At 39.3% G+C, this 26649-nt stretch overlaps 1 protein-coding gene across 1 annotated transcript in view; it reads right to left on the bottom strand.

The window, feature by feature from the left end:
• The window catches only part of LOC122790585 (extracellular calcium-sensing receptor-like), a 119692-nt gene that overhangs the window by 70229 nt on the left and 22814 nt on the right, over nt 1-26649 (bottom strand). The window contains exons 2-3 of the mRNA XM_044058111.1: nt 15903-16733; nt 12894-13121 (exon numbers count right to left, since the gene is read on the bottom strand). Coding sequence (XP_043914046.1) covers nt 12894-13121; nt 15903-16733 — 1059 coding nt within the window. The remainder of the gene's footprint in view (nt 1-12893; nt 13122-15902; nt 16734-26649) is intronic.

The raw sequence follows: 26649 nt of genomic DNA, 5'->3' as shown, positions 1-26649 counted from the left end.
CAGTTTGCAGTCATCTGCGAACTTGTCCTCCCATGTTAGCCTGTACCTCAGAGAAATATATACCGAACAAGACAGGTCCCAGGACTGAGCCCTGTGGGACGCCACTTGTAACTGATTTAGAGTCTGACATGGCACCTGCAATTCTGACCATGTGGGTTTTATCCCTGAGCCAGTTTGCAACCCATCTTGTGACATAGGGGTTGATATTTAAGCTGGTGAGCTTATTTATGATGCCCGAGTGGGGTATTGTGTTGAAGGCTTTTGCGAGGTCCAGGTAGGCTGTGTGGACTACCTTCCCTTCATCTATGGCCTTGGTGACTGTTTCAAAGAAGTTGACCAGATTCAAGAGGCAAGATCTGCCCTTAACAAAGCCGAATTGGGTAGGATCCAGTGTTTGGAGGTTCCCAATGTCTTTGTTTATGAGTTCCATGATGATACGCTCAATAGCTTTGCAGACCAGGCTAGTCAGGCTTATAGGGCGATAGTTTCCGGGGTCCGTTGTGGCACCACCTTTGTGGAGTGGGACCACTGTTGCTGTACACTATTCCTTGGGTACATATCCTGTAGTAAGGCTGAGATTGAACAGTGACTTTATGTGAGGGTTCAGTTCTTCTTGGAGCTCATGTAAGACGCAGCCCGGGACACCATCCGGTCCCATTGATGCTGTGTTTTTTGCTTTGGAGAGGGCAGCTCTCACCTGTGCATCTGTGATGTCAGGGAGGCTACACTCTGTTGGGATAGACATTTGCTCTTTTGGGGGGGAAGGGGGGGGAGTTTGCACTGAACCTGTCTGCCAGGATGTTGGCAATTTATGTGGGTTCAGTGTATTTTGTGTCATTTTGCACTAACTCAGAGCATATCTGGGAGTTTCCACCCAGGTTCCTGACATAACTAAAGAAGGCCTTGTGATTATCTTTAGCGTCTTGTGCAATTTTTCTTTCGAAGCTGGCCTTAGATGATTTTATGAGGGATCATAGTTTCTTGCTAGTACTGATCAGAGATGCCTTCCCTTTTTGGGATTTTGCTCTATCATGTAGTAGCTTCTTCCTTCTGTTGTATAGATTATTTATGGCTGGGGTCCACCAGACAGGTCTCCTGCCTTTGGATGAGTGAGTCTTGGTTGTATTTGGGATAGCATGATCAATGCATTTCTGTAGGTGTCCATAGAATGTATTTGTAAAGGATTCTGCGGTTTGGGCCATATTTTCCACAGGAGCTTTGAAGGATTCCACTTCGGTTTTGAGAAGTGTGAAGTTTACTTTTGAGAAGTTCTTCACCGTGGTTTCCTTGGCTGGGGGTGGGGATGGGATATGGATGTCCAGTGAGATTAATTTGTGGTCAGATCTTACCAATGAGGGGTATACCTCTGGTATGGAACAAAGAGTCCCCATGTTGGTGATGATCAGGTCCAATATGTTTTCCCCTCTTGTGGGAGTGGTGACCAGTTGTTCCATAGCATTTGAGTTTATAAATTCTAGGAACCATTGGGCGAGAGTGTTGGGGCTTGAGTAGTGCTCCCAGTCTATGTTTGGGTAGTTGAAGTCACCCAATATGATGGTGTTTGGAGAGACTTTCATATTCTCCAGTGTTCTCAGGAAAGCCGAGTGGGGTTCCTGAGATTGGGAGGGTGGTTTGTAGCAGGCTACAAACTGAAAGGCAGTTTTGCCCACTGTTAGTTGCACATGGATGGTCTCTGATGCTTCGTGCAGTGCCACTAACCTGGAGGTGTGGGCATCTTTGATGAATATGGATACTCCCCCACCTTTTGTGGTTCGGTCCGAGTTTTGGGGCTGAAAAGCATGGTATACTGGGGTGCTCTCAGGAGCCTTGAACCAGGTTTCTGTTACTGCACAGATATCGATATTCTCCATACTGAGGAGAGCCTCAAGTGCATGCATCTTGAGGTTTAGACTTCTGGTGTTGAGCAGCATTACCCTTAGTTTCTTTTTCCTTGTGTTGTCCATGGAGGTGGGTTTGTCTTTTGAGCCTTGTCTAAAAAAGGCACTATGGGGGTGGCAAGATCCTTAGCCAGTATTCGAAAGCCCAAGGATGACAGGTGCAAGCCGTCCCTAGCGAAGCAACGTGGCTTGTCGAGCATGTCATCCCAGGCTGACAGACACTGGATCCCCTTTGAATGACACCAATACTTTAGCCAATTGTTAAAATTGATCATTTTGTCTTTATACTGTGGCATCATTCTTTGTGAGGGTAAGATGCTACTCAAGGTCAGGGTCATACCGGCCTGGGCTACATGATCAGAGAGTTCCTCTATGTCTCTTTTCATGTAGTCCAGGGAGGTACATCTCAGGTTATTCACACCAGCATGGACAATGATGGAGTCATATTTGTACTTGCTTTGGAGTGACCTGAGTGCTTGTGTTATGTGGTGGATCCTGGCACCCCACAGGCAGCTTACAGTGACCTTCTCCTTGTTCAGCCTGGTGAGTGGGACGTCAGTGTGTCTGACAATAGAGTCACCTATTACAAGTGTATTAGGTGTGTTGTTTAGCCTTAAGGGCTGTGACTGTGTGGCACACTGACTTTGTGAACTATGTGATACGTGGGTATTGTTGTGGGGTAGCAGTTGCTTGGAAGTCTGCTTTGGAGGTCTCTGCTGCTTGGGCAGATTTTTATTTAGAGCATCTGAGTATGTTTTTGTGTATTTATGTGTTTGGTTTGCTGTTGCGATAGGTCTATGTGAGACTGGATTTGTGGTGTGTGTGGTTACCTTCTCCTCCTGACTGACTGCACCAGTACTGGGTTGAGAGAGCTCAACCTCCAGTTTGACTATATAGTTGCATCTCTCACATATATGTGAGCTTGTTGGGAGGAGGAGAGTGTGGTCTGTGTACATAAGGCAGTTGTAACATTGCCTCAAGATTCCCAGATTTACCAGTTGGACTGGAGAGTAACCCGAAAATGACTTTTGGACATGCCAGAATAGTATAAAAAACTACTTTTTGACTGATCAAAAAGGACCAATAGGGAGCCAAGTACTTAAAGGGAGTATAAGAGGGTGTCGTGCTTTAGTTTATTAGTGCTTACTTATAAGATTACTTATACGAGCAACTGCAGGGCTTTAGAATGAAAATAGAGTGCTTACTTTGAGATTTAGAACAGTTCTAAGGGAAAAAATGAAGAGCAGACTTTGTGGAGCCGGGAATAGTTTAACCCATTTAAGCGGCGCTGCCCAATGCTGCGCTATACGCAAAATCGTGCAAAACCGCGCAAATGTGGGTTTTAAAGCAGGAAAACTGAAAGAGATAGGAATTGACCCAAAACAGCCAATAAGCTACTGGTTTCAGGGCTGAGACCACTCCCCCAGGGACAGATAGGTTGCTCAAAGCTCCCCACTCTCACTGGTGAACAGAGAAGCTTCCTCCTATCCAAGTAAGGATATGGGCAACACAGGAAACTATACCACAGTCCGGAATTCAGCAAAACCTGAAATCTGGACTAATCTATTTCAGCAAAGGCGGGAAAAGAGAATATATATATATATATATATATATATATATATATATATATATATATATTTTTTTTTTTTTTTTTCAGGAAACAGCAGAAAAACACACAGAAAACACTGTAAATGCTATAAACAGGCTAATGCACTTTAGTGTGTAGCCTACAACAGTTATACAATACAAAAACAACTTAAATTGATATAAAACAAGTGCAAAAACTGTAAAAAGCAGAAGGCAAATGCAATTTAAACGTTTTAATGCACAGATCAGTTAGAGATTCACTTGTTAGGCGGGAAAAGGCAGTCGGAGCAAAAAAACAGAGAAAAAAATACTTAAATCTGGAAAAGTCTCTCTTGGGTCTCTCTGTTGCCTGTATCACTCTGCAGGACACCACGAGGAGCTGTGCAGAGTTGTATACTGGCGCAAAACCGCGCAAATGCGGGTTTTAAAGCAGGGAAACTGAAAGAGATAGGAATTTACCCAAAATGGCCAATAAGCTACTAGTTTCAGGGCTGAGACCACTCCTCCAGGGACAGATAGGCTGCTCAAAGCTCCCCACTCTCACTGGTGAACAGAGAAGCTTCCCCCTATCCAAGTAAGGATATGGGCAATACAGGAAACTATACCACAGTCCGGAATTCAGCAAAACCTGAAATCTGGACTAATCTAGTTCAGCAAAGGTGGGAAAAGAGATTTTTTTTTTTTTTTTTTTTCAGGAAACAGCAGAAAAACACACAGAAAACACTGTAAATGCTATAAACAGGCTAGCGTACTTTAGTGTGTTGCCTACAACAGTTATACAATACAAAAATGACTTAAATTGATATAAAACAAGTGCAAAAACTGTAAAAAGCAGAATGCAAATGCAATTTAAACTTTTTAAAGCACAGATCAGTTAGAAATCTGCTTTTTAGGCGGGAAAAGGCAATTAGAGCAAACAAACTGAGAAAAAAATACTTAAATCTGGAAAAGTCTCTCTTGGGTCTCTCTGTTGCCTGTATCACTCTGCAGGACACCACGAGGAGCTGTGCGGAGTTGTATACAATAACAAACTTTTTAAATCACAGATTCACTAAAAAAACTGCCATTTTAGGTGGAATTAGTTAAGACAGCAAGAAAAGTAGAAAAGTGATACTTAATCACTCCAAAGTCACTCTTTTGTCTCTCTGCTGCTGTAAACTCTGCAGAACACCCGGAAGGCACTTGCTGAGCGGAATACAAGCGTAAAAACTGTGCAAATGAGGTTTTTGTAGCAGGGAAGTGGAAGAGATAGAAATTAGCCCAAAATGGCCAATAAACTACTAACTTCTGGGCTGAAACCACTCCTCCAGGGACAGATAGGCTGCTCAAAGCTCCCCTCTCTCACAGGTGAACAGAGAAACTTCCTTCTATCCAAGTAAGGTATGGCAACACAGCAAACTTGTAACACAGCCCTGGATTCAGCAATAACATGAAAACTGGACTATACTAGTTCAGAAAGGTGAGAAACAAGTATATATATATATATATATATATATATATATATATATATATATATATATATATATTTTTTTTTTCAGAAAATAGAGCAGATACAATCAAAACAACACTTTACCCAATTAACCAGTTAAAAAGCTTAAAACTGAGCCCTGTTCCAGCAGTCTTCAATCAGACAAGTTCTAACTGCACAGTCCTGCCACTAGGGCACAGAGAAACCTTCTCCAAAAAAGATGGCCTGGATCAGTGCACAAGTTATACAAACAAAGCTAGATCCAGCCGGCCTGAATCTAGTCTATGCTACAGCAAACAAGGTGTACCAATTTCAGAAAGAAACAGTTCAAGTAAGCATGCGCAATAAGCCTTTAACCAGAAATTCCCAGCTCAGAAGGGCAGAATCTAGCCTCTCCTCCCACAAGAGTGCAGACCACAAACCTTCTTAATGTAAAATAACTGGCCTGAAGCCCAAGTTCTTAACCCAGAACTAATACACTTTTAGAATAACAGACACTGAGCCTTCAATCAGCAGTTCCCAACTTAGAAGGATGTATGCTACCTGTCCTGCCACAACAGTGCAGACCACAAACCTTCTTAATGTAAAACAACTGGTTTGAAGCCCAAGTGCTTAAACCAAGGGCCTTAGAATAACCGTTACAATTTAATCAGGCTACTAACAAGCAGTAATAAAGGCAGCAGAATAAATTCAATTGAGTACTTTTAAGAAGAGGCAAAAGCAAAATAAGGTAATAAAGTAGGAAGAAACAAATACAGTAAGGCAGATGAAGTGCAATTTTTTTTTTTTTTTTTGAGATGGAGGAAACAAAGCAGATTAAGATACTATAGGGGAATGCCTTTCCCAAGTGCTCTCTCTGTACACCGCAGAGGAGATGGGACTGGTAGGAGTATCCAAAATCAAAATATGATCTCACTGTACTCAGTTGAGTGAGCAAATGAGATGGGTCCAGGAGGAGTGTGCAAAAAGAGATTTACAGCAGGTGCAGGCAATTCCAAAGCCACCAAGACTAACACCACAGCTAGAAACAAGGAGGGGGCTGGGGAACTAACTGCAGAGAGACAGAGACACAATATTTAGTGAATCAAATACACACAATATTTACTGACTCAAATCTTAAATAAGTGCAGAAAATATACTTAAATCAGCTTGTGTCCAGTTGATATATGCAGACAAGTCTCAGTAGCCAGCAACTCGATGTAAAATGATTACTAGTAGTCATACTCCACTATAACTTAAACAGGCATAAAACGATAGCCATTGCTGCAATATATATACCTCCTGGCAATAACATCCCTATACTAGAACACTTCCTTGCTTGGATCTCCCAAACCATCTCTTATGAAACTATTATTCTAGGGGATGTTAACATCGACTGGAATAGTCTTACTTCAAGATGTCCCAATGATGCCATTAATTTATACAGATTCTCCCAAGTCATTACCTCTCCTACTCATTCTAATTAATATTCTAATACTAGCCCCACTCTCAACTCTATACTTAACTCCCACCCCAACCTCTGTCATAATGCTTCCACACTCCCTGATACTCTCAGCAACCATCATCCAACATCCATCTTATGTCACATATCTCAACCTCCTAAACCTCATAAATATAAGGACTGTCATAATCTATGTAACTTTAACCCAGATTAATTTAACCAAACACTCTCCTCTATAAATTGATCTTTTCGTTTTAACCTTCTCCTTGAACAAGCTGCCCTTCAATTCAACATCTTCCTTAACACCCTCAGCTCCATGGCCCCTATCAGAAAGACTAGGGTTAAAACCAACTATGCTCCCTAGTTAAGCAAAGAAGCTCTCTCCCTCATGCAAAAGAAAGACAATTCTTGAAAACTTTAGAATAAACTCAAAACACCCTCTAGTCTCCAAAACTATAGGGAACTACGGAACACCACAAAAAAGTGTCATCCTTGACAAAAAATAGTTTTATCTAGACCCACAATGAAGCTTCTACTCTAACCTCAAAAAATTCTGGAGTACTGTTAATAAACTACTACACCCAGGGAACCCATCTCCTCCTAACCCATCCCCAAACAGCACTCCACTTGAAACCGCCACTCTTCTGAACTCCCATTTCATCAACTCCATATAAAACCTAATTAAACCAAACAAGGATACCTGCCTTGACTCTCCTCCCCCCACCCACAAAGCTCCTTTCTTTATTAAGCCCGTACCCACCTCCAGCATCAGATCGCTACTCTATACATTAAAGCCTTGCTCCCCTTCCACTGACAACCTGCCTCCTCTATACCTCAAACTAGCTGCCACTTCTTTCACCTACCCTGTCTCCATCCTTATCAATAGGTCAATTCAGGAAAATACTGTCCCTAATATCTGGAAAAAGTCCTATATTATACCATTACATAAAGGGGGTAACTCAATGGACCCGTCCAATTTCAGTTCTATTGCTATATTATCTCCTCTATCTAAAATTCTGGAAAAGTGCATACACAAGCAGCTCCTCTCATAACTCACTTAGGAAAACCTCTTCACTCCAATAAAACACGGTTTCAGAACACATCATAGCACCACTACAGCACTACTGTCCTTCACTAACTCTATCGCTACATCTCTTAATAATAACAAATTAGTGTCATGCCTCTTCCTCGACCTTTCCAAAGAATTTGATAATGTGTCCCACAAACTCCTTCCCTCCAAACTCTCCCACTTTAATCTCTCCACTTCTACTCTATCCTGGTTCTCTTCATACCTATCTAACAGAGTTCAATCTGTCCAATGGCTCTCTGCAACCTCACCTTTCCTCCCTGTTCAAACTGGTGTGCCTCAAGGTTCCATCCTTGGTCCACTATTATTTAACATCTTTACCAGCACTCTCTACCAATCATGCCCCCTCTCCACACTCATACAGTATGCTGATGATTCAACCATCATCACAACCTCTGATCCCCAATCTCACCATCATCTATATTTCCTTACCCCTCCTCTTTCTTTCCACTTATTGCATGGATCATTCTTTCTGACACATGTACACCTCACTAGACTAAGGCATAGTTTAGTAATTTCCCTTTCCAAAGTACTGATTACCTTATTTTATGTACTTCCTGTACCTATAAGGTACACAGTTGATCAATCTATATTGTTTACATTTTTTTCCTTTTCTTTCTTTTTTTCCACATACATTGTAAAAATGTAATTTAGTCTGCTGTATGTACCTGCTCTATATTGAATATATAAATGCTGTATAAATTGTATGTGAAAAATACTTTATTTTATTGTAAAAATTTCTGTCATGTAATTGGAGCTTTTCTCCTCATGTTTCTACTGAAAAAACATCTCCTGCCCAGCCAGACCAACCTGGTTAACAATTGGCAAATAAATAAATAATGGATGTGCAGGTTAGTGATCCAGACACAGACAGATGCCACCAGTTCCATGGTGGAGATGACTAGCATGATTCATGGCACATTTGGTGACATACATGACAGCATGCAGCACGTTCATACAGGTATGGATCAAATTGGCAGGGAGCACACACATACACACACCTGCTGAGGTCATTGGACATTCTCTTGCATCCACCATGGGGTACCTTGATTCTACCCACTATGGTCATTACCATACCTATGGCCACTGTTCTTCTACCTCCTCTGTCTCCATCGTGAGTGTGCCTCAGAAGGCAGACTCCTCAAGGTCACTAAGTGCCACCTCATCATCACCAACTTCTGATGATTAGCCTGAAGTGGCATGATGGGGCTACCCTTGCAATATAGCTTCCACTGTAGTCCTCCACATTACATATCAAGGCAATCATGCTCCTATAATTCCGCATTATCCTTGCCAGCAGGTGTTGTTGGCAGTGTCATTCCACTGAGGGAATGCTCACACGGCTGTGGCACAGTCTACATTGTTCCTCCTGTGTACCCACAACTCCTGTAGATCCACATCCATGCAGTGCTCCACCATCTGTTCCAGCCATGTCCTCCTGCACTAGTACTGTGTAACTGCCTAGGATATCTAGCCAACTGTCCCCATCGGGAAACTTCACTCCTTCACAACACAGTCTATCCAGGTCCCCAGTCACCCAAACATATACTGTAATACCCTTCCACATCCCCTAGTAATTCTCTCCTTCTCTACGTAGCCACTGTTGCTCCCTGTCACTCTTCCCAGCCCACACCCCTATGATATATGTGTTAGATAATGTCTGATGCATTGTGGCAAGTCAGTGCACTGTCCTGTCTAGTTTGGGTGTAGTATTGCATGCTTTAAGTTTTAATCTGTGTTGTCTCGATTCTGTCCCATATTTAATTGTGGATCAGACACTGCCTTTTAGCCAATGCTGCAGCATATTGTGTCCACTTCAAACTTGCATGGAGTTCCCCTGCAACTGGTTCTTCCCATGCCTACTTACCTGACACCTTACTGCAAGTATCTGAAGTATATCACAATGTATTCATATGTTAATAGGTAGGTACTAGGCTATTGGCCCTAGGGCCTATATAAGCCTAGCCAAAAAGGTACCCTGACTTTTGCCACCCGAGAATTATTTTCCTGTGCCCCTGTCGAACAAAGCCACACAAGTGATCACCAGGGTGAATTTTCTATCTCCCATCCAATCATCAAGATTTTTCTTGAAGAGTGCTAATGAGGAGCTTTGTTTGATATAGATAGGTAGTTTGTTCCAGAGTATGGGAAGTCTCTGGGACAGGAATCTATCCCTCCAGCATGTTCTGTTTATTGTGGTGACAAGGTTTAGGTCCCCGGAGTGTGTAGCTTGGAGGGTTTGGGATTTCTTTAAGTGGAGCATGTCCAACAGCTCTGGGTTTGACATAGCTTTGTATGTTAGGCAGGGATTGCCTCTGAGTAGGCTATATGCGATGGAGTAAAGCTGGAGTTTTTTGAGACGGTCTGCATAGGGCATCTGTTTGAGGCCAGTAATCATCTTTGTGATGTATTTCTGTGGCCTTTCTAGTTGTTGTAGATGTCTTGTGAGGTACATACCAAAAGGGGCGTTGTACTCTATAATGGGTCTACTCAGTGATGAGTAGAGGGGAACAATGACCTCTTTTTTCCTGGATGAGAAACCTTTTGTGATGAGGTGTGCCACGTAGAAGGATTTTCTGACTACTGTGGCGATGTGATTATCAAAGGAGAGAGTACTGCCCACCTGTGTCCCAAGGTCTCTTATCTCTTATTATCAGAGGAATCCAGGCAATAGAAGTAGTCCTTTAACCATCTGAATAAATGCTCAACAATGCTTCAGTCTGTGACAGTGCAGAGTTGTATGTCATCTTGGCCATGCTCTGTGTCTTTCATATCAGGTCAAGAGCCACGGCTCAAAGGCATGTATGGCATCACAAATAAGATGTCCCTGTGGGAGATCACACCACACAAATTGCTCACATATGTCACGCATGTGCCAGATATGGCATTCATGGCAACTGTCTGGATGGTACACAGAAAAATTGCACAACATTTGGGAACTGATGTAGTAAAAGCCCTTCCAGTTCACATAGCTGCAGACATATAGACCAGGTGGGGGGTCTTGATAGCAATGTAGGTGAAGCCAATAGGTACTAGAACTTCAGAGACATGAGTTATTTCACAAATGCCCATACAGTGGTGTTTCTGTCCTCAATGGTCCATGGGAACTACATGTACTCCTCACAAGATGCAGTATGACATCAAAGAACTGGTGCAGTTTTTTTGAGGTAGATGCCTATGACACACTCACTATGTACCCTAATAGACAGTGAAAGGTTCCCATGGTAAGGATGGTCAGTGATGCACATAGTTAATTTTCCACTGGGACTGGTATTCCACATATTCCACAAAATTGCATGTGAGGATGGCACATGTCTACAAGCTCCAGTATGGTGCCACCATCGACATGATAGAGTTTGACTACATCCCTGTCATGGATGTCATGGTAATTTAAGCACAGTTGGATCAAGCTGAGTTGCAGAAGGTAACAGCACAAACAGTCACAGACACAGGCTGTGAGAATGGCCTCTAATGAATACTATTCAACTGATACAAATGCTACTGATAGTATTTTAACATGGTCTGATTTTCTGTTCACTGAGGCACGATGGTGTATGCATTCTCTTGCTGAAGCGTCTCATCACACTATTTTTATAAATTTCTGGATCTTGCTGCTATGTTATGTATCTTCCTTTGTATTTACAATTGCTCTTATTTCCATAATGTTAAAAAAGAAAGAGAGGAAGACGTCACAGAAAACCTAGAAAATGTGCAGTAGAAAACAAACCTTTAAAAGAATGTAAAAAAAATAGAGAAAAAAGAAAGAAAGAAAGAATCAGCCTGTAAACAAGTACTGAATAGAACAATCTGACATACCTGACTAAATTGAGTAATTACATAACATTGTGAAATAATAGTAAACAAACAGTACACTGTATCTACATTTAAAAACCAAACTACCAAGAAAAAAATCTAACTCAACTAAAATGATCTACGAAACAAAGGAGGGAACTACTTAAAAAAAAGCTATACCGAATACTGTGAGTGGCTGTTCATGTAGCCATTATAGTAGTCAGATGTGACTTGTATATATTATATACTAAAAATCAGTAACATAAAGGAAGTATATTCCAGCTATACAAATGAAATAAACATATACCCAAAACATTTACTGAGATCACAATACAACTAGCCTGCTCAAAACACAAAAAGTAACATAAAGCACAACATAAACATCCAAAACATATACACACAGCAGCACAACACAACATAAAAAGTTCAAGCAAACTACACAACCAACATAAACTACAACATATACAGTATCCAATAACAAAAACACCCATATGCCTAAAACAATATAAGCAAAAAATTGAAAACCAATACAGAAAATGAAAAGCACACTCATAAATACACCGCAAACAAACATAGATTACACAATATACAGTAGAGGCTCACTCATATACAACCATAAAAACAAGTGCACATGACCATTAACCACAAGAATGCACAAGCCACAACAATACGCAAAACAAACAAAAAAAAACAAGTAATGCAAAACATACATACCACAACCCCAAAACATGTGCATGCTTTATAAATAAAGTTTATATTTACACGATTAAACCTATTGTAACACATATATATATATATATTTGAAAGGTGAATGTTTAATACAGCACATAGTGATTGAAGCAGTAGATTCATTTAAGGACCTGGGTATATGGGTAGATTCAGCTCTTTGAGTTTTTCTAATCATATCAACCAATTGGTTAATGATAGTTAAAGAACTATAGGTTGCATAAAAAGATTTAAAAAGTCTAGGAAATCATCAATGATTAAGTCATTGTTTGTTAATTACATTAGACCCAAACATTAGTATGTAATAACAATATAGAAACCTTATAAGAAAACAAGCATCAGTAAACTAGAAAGAGTACAGCAGAAATATACCAGGAGCATCCATGGATGTGAAAATTGAAGTTATTATGAAAGACTAAAATATCTAAACTTGTACAGTGTATCTTATAGATATTTAAGAGGAGATCATATTCAGGTAGATAAGGCATTTAGAGACAACTATCTCTGAGAATATTTGGGGTTATTAAAAATAGTAGAGAATTATCATACAACCTGTGTAGAAGATTCTATAGGAATGAAAAGTGTTCTAATTGGTTCTCTGACAGAGCAGCTGATGCCTCTAACAGACTACCAAATTACATTAAAGCAATTGCTAGTTTAGATATTTTTAAGAACAGCCTGGACACTTACTATCGGAACAAGTGTTTTGGTATACTGGCAAGCTAGAAGGGCATTAATGCCTGTGCTTGAAATATTTGCATGTATGTATGTATGTACGTATGTATGCAAGCATAGCTTGACCAGAGCAATGCATGACAACATTATAAACAGTCATCATTCAAGAATGTTCTACATGCATAATGTTCTTTTTGGCATGAGTATTACATAACTCACCTCTGTGAAGCCTCCACTCCACATGATGGCCGTTGTATTGACATATATGATAAACTGTTGAGATGAGTGAGAGGATGCATTTCCCACAACATGATAAGTGTTAGTTCCATCAGAAAGTATATTCAAGTTTAAAAGGTCAGCAAAGGGAGGGGGATCACCACTGGCATCAAAGAATAACTCATCTCCATTTTTAGTGGAAAAGTGGACATTCTTTATGTAATGAAGAATCTACGACATCATGAAAACAGAGTTAAATAAGTAGGGAAAACAAATTAAAAACAGAAGAAGAAATATCTTCCTTTATTATCACCACAAATACAACAATGCTTTGTACATTAAATTAGTAAATTTGTATGATTTATATAGTGTGAATAAAAACATTTAGTGGTGCAAGTCAAATCTGACTGGCTCAGGTTACCCAAGTTTGTGTTCAGACTATGCAGTCCTAATGCTAGCAAAGCACTTGCACTCATATATTAATTTTACAGTTTGGATATGATCTCTCATCTCTTCTACTTTTACTGGCAATGCTGCACTAGAGATTACTCAGCACAGTACTGCGATTTACAACCGACCATAAAATAAATGGTATATAGATCCAGTTCTTCCAGGAGTGTTATGTGTAATATTTAGGGTCTATATCACATCAGTGAACGCTAAAAATAGCGAATGCTGATATATCGAACTTCAAAGTCTGAAAGCTGAAAACAGTTAAGGAACGGATCAGCGAATTTTTTCCCCGGGAAAAAAATTGCTGGGCCGTTCTCTGGGCTTTGCTGTTTTCTCCACTATGGTGCTATCTTGGATTTGGTATATTTAAGTTGGGGGTGTGTGGGGGGCACAGCCCCCCACATGGGGGTGGGGTGGAGATCGAAGCCCTCCACTTAATTTTGACTGTGTACTCTTTTTTTTTTTTTTTTTTTTTTTTTTTTTTTTTTTTGATCAGCGAATATTTACCTTGGGAAAACATTCTCTGAACCTTTCCTTTGCATTTTTCAGTGTTTGGACTTTGAAATTCGATATATCAGCATTCGCTATTTTTAGCATTCGCTGATGTGATATAGACCCTAATATTTATATGTTAATGTGATATCATTAGTTGGAAAATAGTCCTCAGTAAATAGACACTTTTTAGTTTCTTCTTTCTTTTCTTTCCTCTGTCATCTATTTTTCACACTATATTCTCACTAAATCTATGTTATGCTCCTTATCGAAGGATGGGATACCACTACGGATAAGGCAGACCAACTTCCCTGTAACTGGAGAGACAGTCTCTTGCTTTACCTACTGTCACTGTCAAGGGATGCAGTATTTAGACTTCTGTCCCATCCTGGGTACTAGTTTGCTGATTAAAGAGAAGCACTGCAGGCTGGGGTCTAAAAGAAATGATGCCTTCAAGTTTATGTACCCCAAAATGCACCTGAAATACAGGGACAGGGGTTTAAACTCTGCAAGATCTCTAATATCAAATTGCCTAAAACCCTCAGCTGGTGATACAGATGCTCACACTACCTTTATGAACAAACTTTATCAACACCTTAAAGACATAGGTAACTGTAATCATTTCCTCCAATTAGCCAAGACTGCTTAGTCCATCTTGGTACTCCCCACGCAGTTTAGTTCTAAAGGCTGGGAAAATTGACAGACTACAATACGATCCCTGTTGAACCACTTACAACTCATTTGGGTGAGTCTGCTTAATGTACAGCAGTTGACAAGATGTAGAATAAACTTCTAGCCATAAGTAGACAAATTCCTGCTATCATAGCCTTCTGCCAATGGTTCAATGAGTGGGTGACTACAAATTCATTCTTGGGGTGGTGTCCATGTCCCTCCTCGGCAGAGGAAGTTGTTATTAACTACCATAGACCCTTATCTCTGTGAACTTCACTGACCTAACCACCAACATTTGGGGCAACTCGGGATAAATATGGCTAGGCTTATAAGGCTCTGGGGACATTAGCCTAGTAATCTTCTTTGAACCTTTGACCATATGAATCATGCTATTAAGTGCCCCTTTTCTAATTTGTGGCATCAGTAGGGACAGACATTAGTTTACTTAAGGGTCCTCCTTCCTAATCTCCATATCTTGATCTGGGATCTCCCCGTTAAAGATGTCCTTAAAGCTCCCACTAAAACTCTGCTCTACTCACACAATGTTGTACATGTCCCTTCCACTCCTTGCCTCCACTGATGTTCTGCAGAATATGTACTTCCTGCCTAACTATCTTACCAAAAGTTCTGAATGTTTTCCTTTTTCTTCCTGTCCAATTCCCTCCTTGGTCTTATTCTTCCTTCTCTTCCATTCCTGATTCCAAACCTTCCTGACTGATCCTACATGAAACTATTTACTCATCTACGTTCTTCTCACCTTCACTCTCTTATCTCTCAATCATGCTTTCCTTTCTATTTTTCTACCTCCACTTAATGTCAGAAGTAACTCAATGAATTCATCCCCTTCTTACCACTCCAACTCTTTAGCACAATCTTGCTCACAAATATAACTTACACTCATCCTAAACAAACTCTTGATGAATAAATGCATATGTCTAACTGGAAACCTAAACCTAAATTGCTAGTATTACCCAGTGGTTACTTGAAATGTTCTATGCTCTTTCTGAGTGTGCTGTTGTTTTCACTTTTGCATTCTGGATATATAAATTTCTTAATATTATGTTGCATGTAATTCCTTCAGCTACTTTTATTCATTAATGAAGTACTTTTTTATTGCAGATAGTTTTTCTCATACGTGTCCACTGAAAATGAGATTTACCCAAATGGGACTACCTAGTTGTCAAACACAAATAAATGCATTTTCAACACATGAATAGCTAGAAGAAATGCATGATTAGAGTACCATAAGCTGCTAAACTTGTCCAACACCTCAGTCAAGTCATGCAAACAAATTGTCACATGATAAAAATATATAAGATGTCAGCAATCTCCTTTTGTGTATGTTATTTAAATATGTATTGCCTTATTCTGACAGCTAAGCATTTCTCTGCATACCTGCCATGGTTGGAAAGCACTGATGTTTGCACATGCTCCGTCCGCAAAGGGCCCCCTACCAGGGGTGCACATAAACAGATTATGTAGGGCATGGGCCACAGCATAGACAGCATTGTAGGTGGTATAACTTATCCGCAGGTTATCAAAATCAAAAAGCTTCAAGTAAATGTTTTCTAGGTTTTCATTACCAGTACAAATTACAGAGCTATCCATCAATATCTGAGAGCTATTACTCTGATCTGGCCACCTGCAGACAAAGGCTTGCTCCCAAAAGTATTGAACAAAAATATCATCTGGAGATGTAAAGGGGTGGATATTGCGTAAAAATTGCTTCAATCCAGGAATTTCAGCCCTTTGAAGGGCAAAACCAATTGTGCCATTCAGTATGGCCCTGATTTGTTTTTTGTAAGTATCTGGAGAGATTATCCAAGCTGTGGAAGCAATCCAAACTTTGTGTTTCAAGTTATGCAGTGCAAGTTCCTCCATTACAGGTATCAAATCTAGCATAAAAGTGTACAAAACCACAACACTTGCTGTAGACTTCATGACCAGCTGAGCAATTTGAAGAATCTTTTGGGATGAAATCTTTGAGGGAATCACTTGGAAGAAAGCAATACACCCTCCCATTCGTGTTATCTCCTTTTGTAAGGTCAGACTTCCAAGCCTATAAAAGTCGTCTTCTGAGTACAGGATTCCTACCCAGGTCCAGCCAAAATCAAGTATCATTTTACACAGCACGTATGACTCAAATAAGCTGTTGGGGACAGTCCTGAGAAATGAAGGAAACTGCATTTTATCACTGAGTAGGGATAAGGCTGATCCATAGCTGATCTACAAAAAAGGAAATTACATTTATAAACAAGGTGTCCATATTATACAATCATATGGTCATCTGTAGTTACACTCAACATACACTGACTATCAACCTGATAATGTGCTCCAGATATGCATTGAGATCTTTGCCGAATTGATGTCACTTAATGTAAGATCATGGTATTGTTATTATTAGGACTGTGAAGTGATAACAAAGCGTAATAAATACAAAAGCTCTACATAAGCATAAGGGTTATTAAAATGCAGTGATGTCCGTTTTAACACAATGACTATTGTTTGTGCATTGCGGGAACAGAATAGATAGAACTGGCTTGTCACTTGTATATTAAACTACAATTTTCAGTCATTGTGTCTAATTTAATTAACATTGCTAAACATTTCTTGAAATGTGTCAATGAATAGCATTAATATAGTAGTTTTTAGTTAAATGAAGTAAGACAGGAATGTCCGTTATATCTGGTACTGTTCCTGCCAGCACTGTGAACAGAAGCAATAGTATTAGCAGGAGAAAAAGTTGGAAAAATCATTTTTAGATGGAATCCATACTAACAGTGGGACATATAAGCTGGCAGAAAGTTAAGTATGTCATTTATATACATTATTCCATTCTAATTTTGTCAAAAGTTATGCATTTTTTGTTTTAATGAAGCTAAATGATTACAAACTAACTGAAATTGGTATCAGCCCAGACACCATTCCTTGGTTAAAAACTTCCTCACTGACAGGCATTCGGAGTGAAAATAGGATCCTCCCATTCAGAATTTGCACCTATTTCCAAAGATATATCACAAGGATCCATTCTTGCCCCCTCTTGTTTGCCATATTCATAAACACACTTCCTTGTGACTGTGACTTCCCCAATCTTCCACTTATCCTCTATGCTGATGACATGGTCATTTACAGATCAGGTCACTCTCACACCAACACACAATCCCATCTCCAGGCTGTCATACATGAGCTCCAACAATGGCTCGTAAACCATAAACTATTTCTCAATGACTCCAAGACCAAAACTATGTTTTTTTTTGGAACTCTACAGAAAATTCACTAAACACCTAACTCTTTAATTATCCTTGACTTACAAAACCATTCCACAGAAACAACCTCCACCTTCAAAAACCTCAGACTATGGTTTTATCAGTCTCTAAACTTCCATTTTCATATACCCATAGTGAGAGCAAAATAAACTCTCTCTCCTCTTCTGCATAAAAAAATCTCCCTTTTTCTATCCCAACCTGCCAGAGCAGCCTTCAGCAAAGGAGTTCTCCTTTCTCATCTTGAATATGGACTACCCATTTTTGCTTCTGTCTCCAAGAAAAGCATTGTCACACTCCATTCTGTAACAGCCTTGGCCACTTCATTACAAACTTACCTCTCTGTGAGTGTCACTGTAGCACCCTAGAAAAAGCCAAAATGGCTACATATAAACAAAAATCTAACCTACTGTAAGGATCCCAACTCTACAAATTACTCAGACTCCTGACATTTACTCCATTTGCAACTAAACTTCATGAAAAGAAAAACTTCTCATACAATCTGAGACCCCACTCACAAGCCACACCAACTCTTCATTACTAATAGAACCAAACTGCACAGCACTGAACATGCTTTATCCTCTTCTCTTTAGCATCTACTCTTAGCCAAGTTCTCTCTAACAACATAAAGGAAATTAGCATTTGTTCTGAATTCAGAATGCAACTCAAAAAGCACTTCTACATCCAAACCAAATGTTCTTGCTTCAACAGAGGGCATACCGCCTAGCATATAATTCCCATAGCCTTTTCACATCTCTTCTCCACTCTCAGAATTATTGAATGTTGACTTGCTTTAGAAATTAATGTATAATATTGTACATTACTCTCTGCTTGTTTACTAGAATACACATATACTACTCTCTGTTACTAGAATGCACATATACTACTCTCTGTTACTAGAATGTACATATACTACTCTCTGTTACTAGAATGCACATATACTACTCTCTGTTACTAGAATGCACATATACTACTCTCTGTTACTAGAATGCACATATACTACTCTATGTTACTAGAATGTACATATACTACTCTCTGTTACTAGAATGCACATATACTACTCTCTGTTACTAGAATGTACATATACTACTCTCTGTTACTAGAATGCACATATACTACTCTCTGTTACTAGAATGCACATATACTACTCTCTGTTACTAGAATGTACATATACTACTCTCTGTTACTAGAATGCACATATACTACTCTCTGTTACTAGAATGCACATATACTACTCTCTGTTACTAGAATGCACATATACTACTCTCTGTTACTAGAATGCACATATACTACTCTAGAATGCACATATACTACTCTCTGTTACTAGAATGTACATATACTACTCTCTGTTACTAGAATGTACATATACAGTTTCTTTTGTGTAGTATACACTACTCTGTTACTGCTTACATTTCTGTCTTTTTTGTGAAATATTTTATATTTCACCTGGGCTGAACCTGATATTGGTCAGTAATGATCAGTGCACTCACTACCCAAGTAAACAAATATAAATAAATAAATATATAAAATAACTTCTTGTCAGAATATTCTAAAATATTTGTCTATAATAATATATGTTTGGGAATCTGTTTATCAAATTTCATAAAGCAGGGTCCTGCCACAGCATGCCCTATTTCTTCTAGCAAGAAGGGCAGAAGAAGGTAATAGACTGGAACAGCCAAATGACCATTCATTTCAGTATGATTTACATGGCCCTGAAAGCAAAAAGTGCCATTTTGGGCAGCAGGACTGTGAGTCTTATGAAGCACCAGACAATAAAAACTCAAGATAAATTCTTAGTAATCATGTAATGATTTTTTTTCTATTGCTATTACTTATATGGACATACTTTTTTCTGATTTGGGTAATGCCTGCATAGTGACTGGCTTATGACTGTGGATAATGCTATGAACATTTCTGATTTTGGAATAACCAATTTACAAAACAAGAAATCTGAATCCCGGCCTTAAATTTGTCCCAAATTTATCTTCTCTTTTAGACAAAGTTTGTAGAGATTGTTTTAAACTTAATCATAAGTTGTATTTAAAGTGTTTCTAGTGATAAACTATGTTAAATGATATTTGAAATAATACTATTAACAACAGTGTTATTAGTGATTATTTTCTTTTTTTTCTTCAGATAACCTCAATGTCCTATTTGGACAGGACATCTTTATTCTTTCAGAAAACCTTGCCTAGGCTTAGAAATGCACCCAGCATTGTGGGCCTAGTAACAATATATGAATCAACTAATCTAAGAAAATGATGCAATATTTAATGCATGTCGCCATGTAATTAGTAACCACTTGAAATGTATGGGCAAGGAATACAAAGTCCAGAAATGAGGAAACTGAATGACCAAAATTCCAGACTTTTATGTACTAGGTCCAAGATCACAATTTCCTGGAGTATTCCCTTGTCTATGAGGTGTGGCAATCTTAGTGATGGTATAAATAAGTCCTGGGGGTGAGGTGGGATTGCCTCCATATCAGGAGTATAGGGCAGCCTCACCTTGTAAAGAATAAGTTTAAAGGAGAAAAGCAATGCCTGACATTCACTCATTTACTGCATCTTTAGTCTGCTTTTATTTTAAACCTTTTGGGACCTGCAATTGCAAGTCCCAACATTTTAATAGGGAGCCCATGTAAACACCAGTTTACTTACGTCTAATAATTATTTCTCCTGTATTGAAATGATACAATAAAGTCTTTTGTGAAAATATTAAACTATGAAATGGAAATGCTTTTCAGGAAATTTAATAGCCAGACTTATACATTTAATTTAAATAAAAATGAGTAGCTGGCATACCTCTCAACTGTCCAGATTTTCACAGAATACCCAGATTTTTGCCTCATATTTTTGGTCTGTGCCTAATAAAATGTGTGGTTTTCTTGATTTTTGTGGCAAATAAGTGAGGATTAGATTCACTAAATAATGATAAGCATTTCCGTTTCAGACTTCATACCCTTCAGAAAATGTATGGTAACACAAAACCTTTTATTCCGGTAGCTTTCTAAGTTTATAACAGCAATATTTAAAATTTGTCCCCCTATTATTTTTGGCTTTGTCCAGACTTTTTGTGCTAAGAGATTGAGAACTATGGAGGCTGGTGTTTTAAGAACCTGGCCAAAATGAGAATATTGTTATCAAGTAACAGATAAGAGCAAAAAAGATAGCTATTATGAATGTAGAGCAATATGATTATGTGTATGGAGCATATGCAAAATAAGATTGTTCATGAAGTGATACTTTTAGCGACTTAAGAACAGGCTAAACTGAGTTTTAAGGAACTGTTGCAGAAAGGTGTTAGGTTATTTTATTTCACACTGAATCAATTTACCTACTGCCTATCAAAACATGTATTTTGACTCACCATTTTCCCCAAAGAAGTATACTAAAAACAGTGAGTCAAAAACCTACCCCCTGTACTACCCATGTGAGGGGCTGTGTCCCATAACCCTCTGAATCACATACCAACTCCATCATACCACAGTGGAGAAAAGGGCAACCCCTCCCACCCATGAAAAGTGCTACACTGGCAGGAACACCACATTACATTTCATTTTTGAAGGAAAGCTCCTTGTCAGAAATCCCATCGAGGCACTCTAGGCAATCCTACTGAATCCGATGTTAAAAGCAAGTTGTTTTCTGGTACAGCAGGGTTATCTGCTTTCTATTACTTACCTAAAATTCATAAATGAATCATGCCACCACCAAGTATGGCCTATTGTCTTAGGAATAGGTTTCAAATTCAAAAAGACAAAGAAGGAGCATTAATAGTACATTTCAAGGTAATTAAATTAAATTCAGTGATGCTGAATGATAGTGAATTACATTTGCTTTAAAATGCTTTTCTTTTGTAACAGCCAGGAGAGCTAATGTCATATAAATGATAACGGACTTAAAATTGTATTTCAGGAAATTAAATTTAGTGTGCATGTTAAATGGAAATACACAAACGAGTGAAAATGTTCAGTGTAAGAAACCAAGTACTTTTAATCCAAAACTATTTCCACCTTTAGTAGTTGGAAGTGTCCATCTATGCACGAGTTTTATAATTTAAGAATGGATGAAACAAAACTTTTCACAAGTTTGAGAGCTCAAAATAGTTGAGATTTATGAAAGATGGTGAAAGTGGGACCATTGTAGTTATAGATACAGAATTATATAAAAAGAAAATGTTGGATTTATTAAATGATGAATGACATTATATGTACATAAGTAAGAGAGAAATTAATTTGACTTTCCAATATGTGAATCTTGCATTGTTAGACTTATTACATCAGTGTACATTAGACATTGACCTATACCATTTTTTGTTCATAGGAGCCCTTACAAGCCTAGCCATGTTAATCCCAAGTTGCTCCATCTGTTCTTATTAAGTGAACTTATTTTGCAGAGCTGGTCTGTGGTCAACACATACTCCCCCTGTCCATGAGGGACATGGGTGCCATCTCCAGGATGAATTTGTGGTCTCCCATCCATTTGTCCAGGTTGCGCTTGAATAGGGTCAGTGTGGAGATCTGCTTCACGTGAATTGGAAGTTTGTTCCAGATGAGTGACAGTCTCTGGAGACATATTTGTCTTTCTGGCATGTTTTGTTAATGTCACAAGCTAGGTTAAAATCCCTAGAGTGAGTGACTCTTGTGCCATTAGATTTGTGTATCTGAAGCATATCCATTAGGGCAGGGTCAGAGACTGCTCTGTAGGCCAGGAACAAGTCTCCTCTCAGCAGCCTATATGATACAGAGTACAGTGGCAGGGCTTTTAGTTTATCCACGTACATCATGGTTTGGAGATCCTGTATGTTCTTGTTGAGGAACTGTGGTCTCGCCAACTGCTGCAGGTGTCTGTTGAGGACAAGCAAAAGGAAGCATTGTACTCTACAAGTAGTCTGATAAGGGTCAAGTACAATGGGGCTATAACATCCTTAGAACTGGATGCGATGCCCTTACTTATAAGGTGCACAATGTAGAACATTTCCTTACCTTGGTGCTTGAAGTTCAGATTGCTATCTATCTGTGTTCCTAGGTCTTGTACCACTGGGTTTGAGCTTAGGGGGTTGTTGTCAATACTGTAGTTAGTGTGGAATTCTACTTTGCCAAAGGGAATAATAATGTACTTTTTTGCATTTAGCTTTAGACTGTGGCTTTTGCACCAGTAATTTGTCTTCATTAGCCTTTCATGTAGTATGTTGACATCCTGGGGGGCTCAATGATTGCCCACAATTCGCAGTTATCAGTGAACTTGTTAAGCCAAAGGCTGTCTAATTTAGCCTGGACATCAGAGAAGTATATTCCAAACTGTAAAGGACCCAGCACAGAACCTTGCGGTATGCCACTTGTGACAGGTCTAGTGGTAGAGGTGGAGTCACCAATTCTGAGAGTATGTGTTCTGTCGGTGAGCCAATTGGCTACCCATCTTGTGGTGTAAGTAACTGAGAGAGTTTTTCAATGATACCCGAGTGGGGGATTGTGTCAAAAGCTTTGGCTAGGTCAAGATAGGCAGTATGCACTGTTTTACTTTCATCCAGGGCTTTGGTAACTTTATCAGAGAAGTCCAAAAAAATTAATAAGTATGATCTACCCTTAACAAAGCCAAATTGGGTTGGGTTTAGAGTTTGAAGGTCACTATGTCCTTGTTGATAAGGTCCATGATGATTCTTTCCATGACCTTGCAGATGAGACTAGTTAGACTTATGGGTGTATAGTTCCCAGGGTATGTTGATGGCCCCTCTTTGTGCAAGGGGATTACTGTTGCTGTTCTACACTCTGCTGGAACAAAGCCATTTCTCAGGCTATGGTTAAAGAGAGAGCTAAGCGGGACTGGTAGGTTCTGTTTTAGATTGCTTAATAAGATGGTCTCACTGAAGCTGTGGCCTTGGAGAACGCAGATAAGAATTGATTTCTAGAGATACTAGGCAGATGATTGGTGTCGGGTATGCTTTGGAGTATGGCCGGTGGGGCTGGGAGGGTGAAGTTTGCACCAAATCTGTCAGCTAGCAGGTTGGTGATTCCTCCAGTGCAGTATGAATGGTACTATATATTACCAGTTCTGCACAAAGATGGGCATTCCCTTTTAGGTTTAAGTTTCAGATGTAATAAAAGAATGCCTTATGATTATCCTTAGCTAGGGATGCTATTTTAGCTTCATACTTAGCTTTAGAGGATTTCACGAGATTTCTGATTTGCTTGTTCAAGCTGAGGAGGGATTTCTTCCTCTGCTGAGTCAGTTCCTTCTTTTTCCTAGACATCAGTTTCTTCCTCTTGTTATATAACCTGTTTATACTTGAGGTCCACCAGGGTGGCTTGTTTATTCAGGAGGACCAGGTTTTGATCTGGTCAGGTACAGCCAAGTCTATACAGTTGCTTAAGGGTTTGTAAATGGCATCTGAGTACATAACATAACACTAAAAGAGCGAACCGTGAATTACGAGAATGGCCGTATCTTGGCTGGGGAGGGGGTAGCAGTTTGAGAGCTGTGAGTACAAATTTGAAAATCCTAGCTACACCCCTGGTGGGTAACCACTGGTGCATGTTCTGACATAGTGTCAGAACCAGGATCTTCTTGATGAAGGAAAACTAAAAACTCCTTTAACATTTATGAAGCTGCACCACACCACTTTGAGTGACTCCAGAAGCTTGAGTTTAATTTTTTTTTTTATCAGAAGAAGTCATTTCACATTTAAAGTTCTCATTTTACTGAATTTGTAGCTTTCAGCCTAGACAAAAATGGAGTTGACATCTGAAACCCTAGATACAGAGGTTTCCACATTTTTGTGTGGCAGCTAAATTAGATAAAGAAACAGTTGAAATGCAGGTATTGTTGTTTATGCCATGGGTTTTGACGTGGAGGTTATTCAGAAAGAGCTAGAATATCACATAGGAGCTAGTGCTTAGCAACCTCAATAAAAAATTTGTGCCTAAAAGAAATATACATGAAAGGGCATGCTTCCACAAATGAGCACAATGAATGGGTTAATGTTTTTGTAAGGTGATTGTATAAAATGGCAGACAATTGAGGGTTTAATGGCACAAAGACAAACAAATAAAAAGCAGAATTTTGACTGGGCTGGCTAATGTCTTTGTCTCAGAAATTTGAAGTCAATCTAACTTTAGAAAAAAGCAATGCATATCGCTTGAGGTGCATAATTAGCCAAAAGGCAAACTGCTAATTTAAATAAGATTAATGTGAATAAGAGAAAATGCAAAGTTAATGGCAAGTTCAATAAAAGGCATAATGCTGGTAAAACTAAATGAATGTTCGATTAGAGAGTGTGAGTAAGCCTGGCAAATGCACACATTGTAGCCATTCTTCTAATAAGTCAAAGCAGTGTGTTGGCCATGGCAAAAAGTGAGAGAGCTGTAAGAAACGGAACCACTTCACTATCTTTTGTAAAACAAAGCTGAATAAACAGGTTGCTACTGAAAATAAAAATAAAAATACTGTGGAGAAATCATTTTCCTGGGTTCATTTACTGTGACTGATGTAGAAGCAGACTGCCAAATTAAAACTGATATTCACAGAACTCCAGTGGGTTTCAAGATTGATACATATGGCAATTCTCCTGCGATATCAAGTGATACACAGTGAGGTTTCTTCAAGTATCCACAACTGCATAAAGTAGAGACTGAAACTCGAGCAAACTTAAGTGCATCGGTAGTATTCTGGCTGTGTCTGAGTAGAAAGGGCACAAGGTTAAGTTCTGAGTTTGTATACAAGATGGGCCTTATATAAATAACCTGCTCAGCAGAGCTGTGGCATGTGAAATGAGCTTAATTGCCAGAATGAAGTCAATGTAGATGCATTTGGTGAAGCTGGCCTGCTTGATACTTCACCATTACAGATTAAGCTAAAAACAAATGTTATTCATATGCCCTGGCCATACCCACGAGGGTTCCACTTATTTTGTTGTCCAAAGCAGAGACAAAACTTAAATGAGTGCAGGCCTTGGTATAATCAGAAATGTAACCGAACCAAATGAGTGGCATGATTTCATCATCCCAGGAATTTAAAAAGAATGAGTATAAATATGTGTTGCCATAAGAAAAACTCAAGTGATGTATTTGTGAACGAAAGTTTTATTCTACTGATGTTAGAAGATATAGCACCCAAGCTTGTTAATGCCAACATGCTTTCCAAGCTAAATGATTAGAATGAGTTCTGGAAAATACCTTTGGACAAAGAAAGTAAAAAGTTGACAGTATAACCTCAGCACCAGAAATCTTTCAGACTAAAATAACAGTAGATTTGGTGTAGTGGTGTGTTGCTGTGACTCTAATGCACAGGGTCCTGGGTTCGAGACCTGGCAGGGCTGGTTATTGTGTATAACAGGAGGAAGAAACTCATGTCAAAAATTAGGAGGAACAGTACCCAGCAGGATAAAAGCACTCTAATTAAACTAAACAAACAACTCAGAGGACAAATAAAGTCTAGCAAGGCCAAATCTGAAGTAAGTTTGGCCTCCCAGGCCAAGGACAACCACAAAGCATTCTTTAGCTGTGTCTGCAACCTCAAAGGCAGTACACAATTGTGTGCAGAGGTCATTGTAAATGGAGCCACGTATACTGAGCCAGAAGATATAGCAAACCTCCTAGCTGATAAATTCAGCACCTACTTTACTCCCCTCTCTCCCTCAACCTTCCCTCAGGAAATATCATCAAATAAAACTCCCCCTACTATCACTAGGGAACAGGTCCTTAATGCTGTCTCTAAGACCAAGAACATTGCATCAGTGGGCCCAGACAGTATCTCAGGATGCCTTCCAAATAGCATGAAACACGACTATCAGTCCTCTGGAATTACTATTTAACTGAAGCCTCCAAACAGGCTTCGCGCCTCATGAATGAAAAAAGGCAACAGTCATCCCTCTGCACAAAG

This window comes from Protopterus annectens, chromosome 16.part0, assembly GCF_019279795.1.
Source record: "Protopterus annectens isolate FY-2018-M chromosome 16.part0, PAN1.0, whole genome shotgun sequence".
NCBI lineage: Eukaryota > Metazoa > Chordata > Ceratodontiformes > Protopteridae > Protopterus > Protopterus annectens.
Note: the sequence above shows the minus strand (reverse complement) of the source record. Positions and strands in the feature narration are given on the sequence as shown.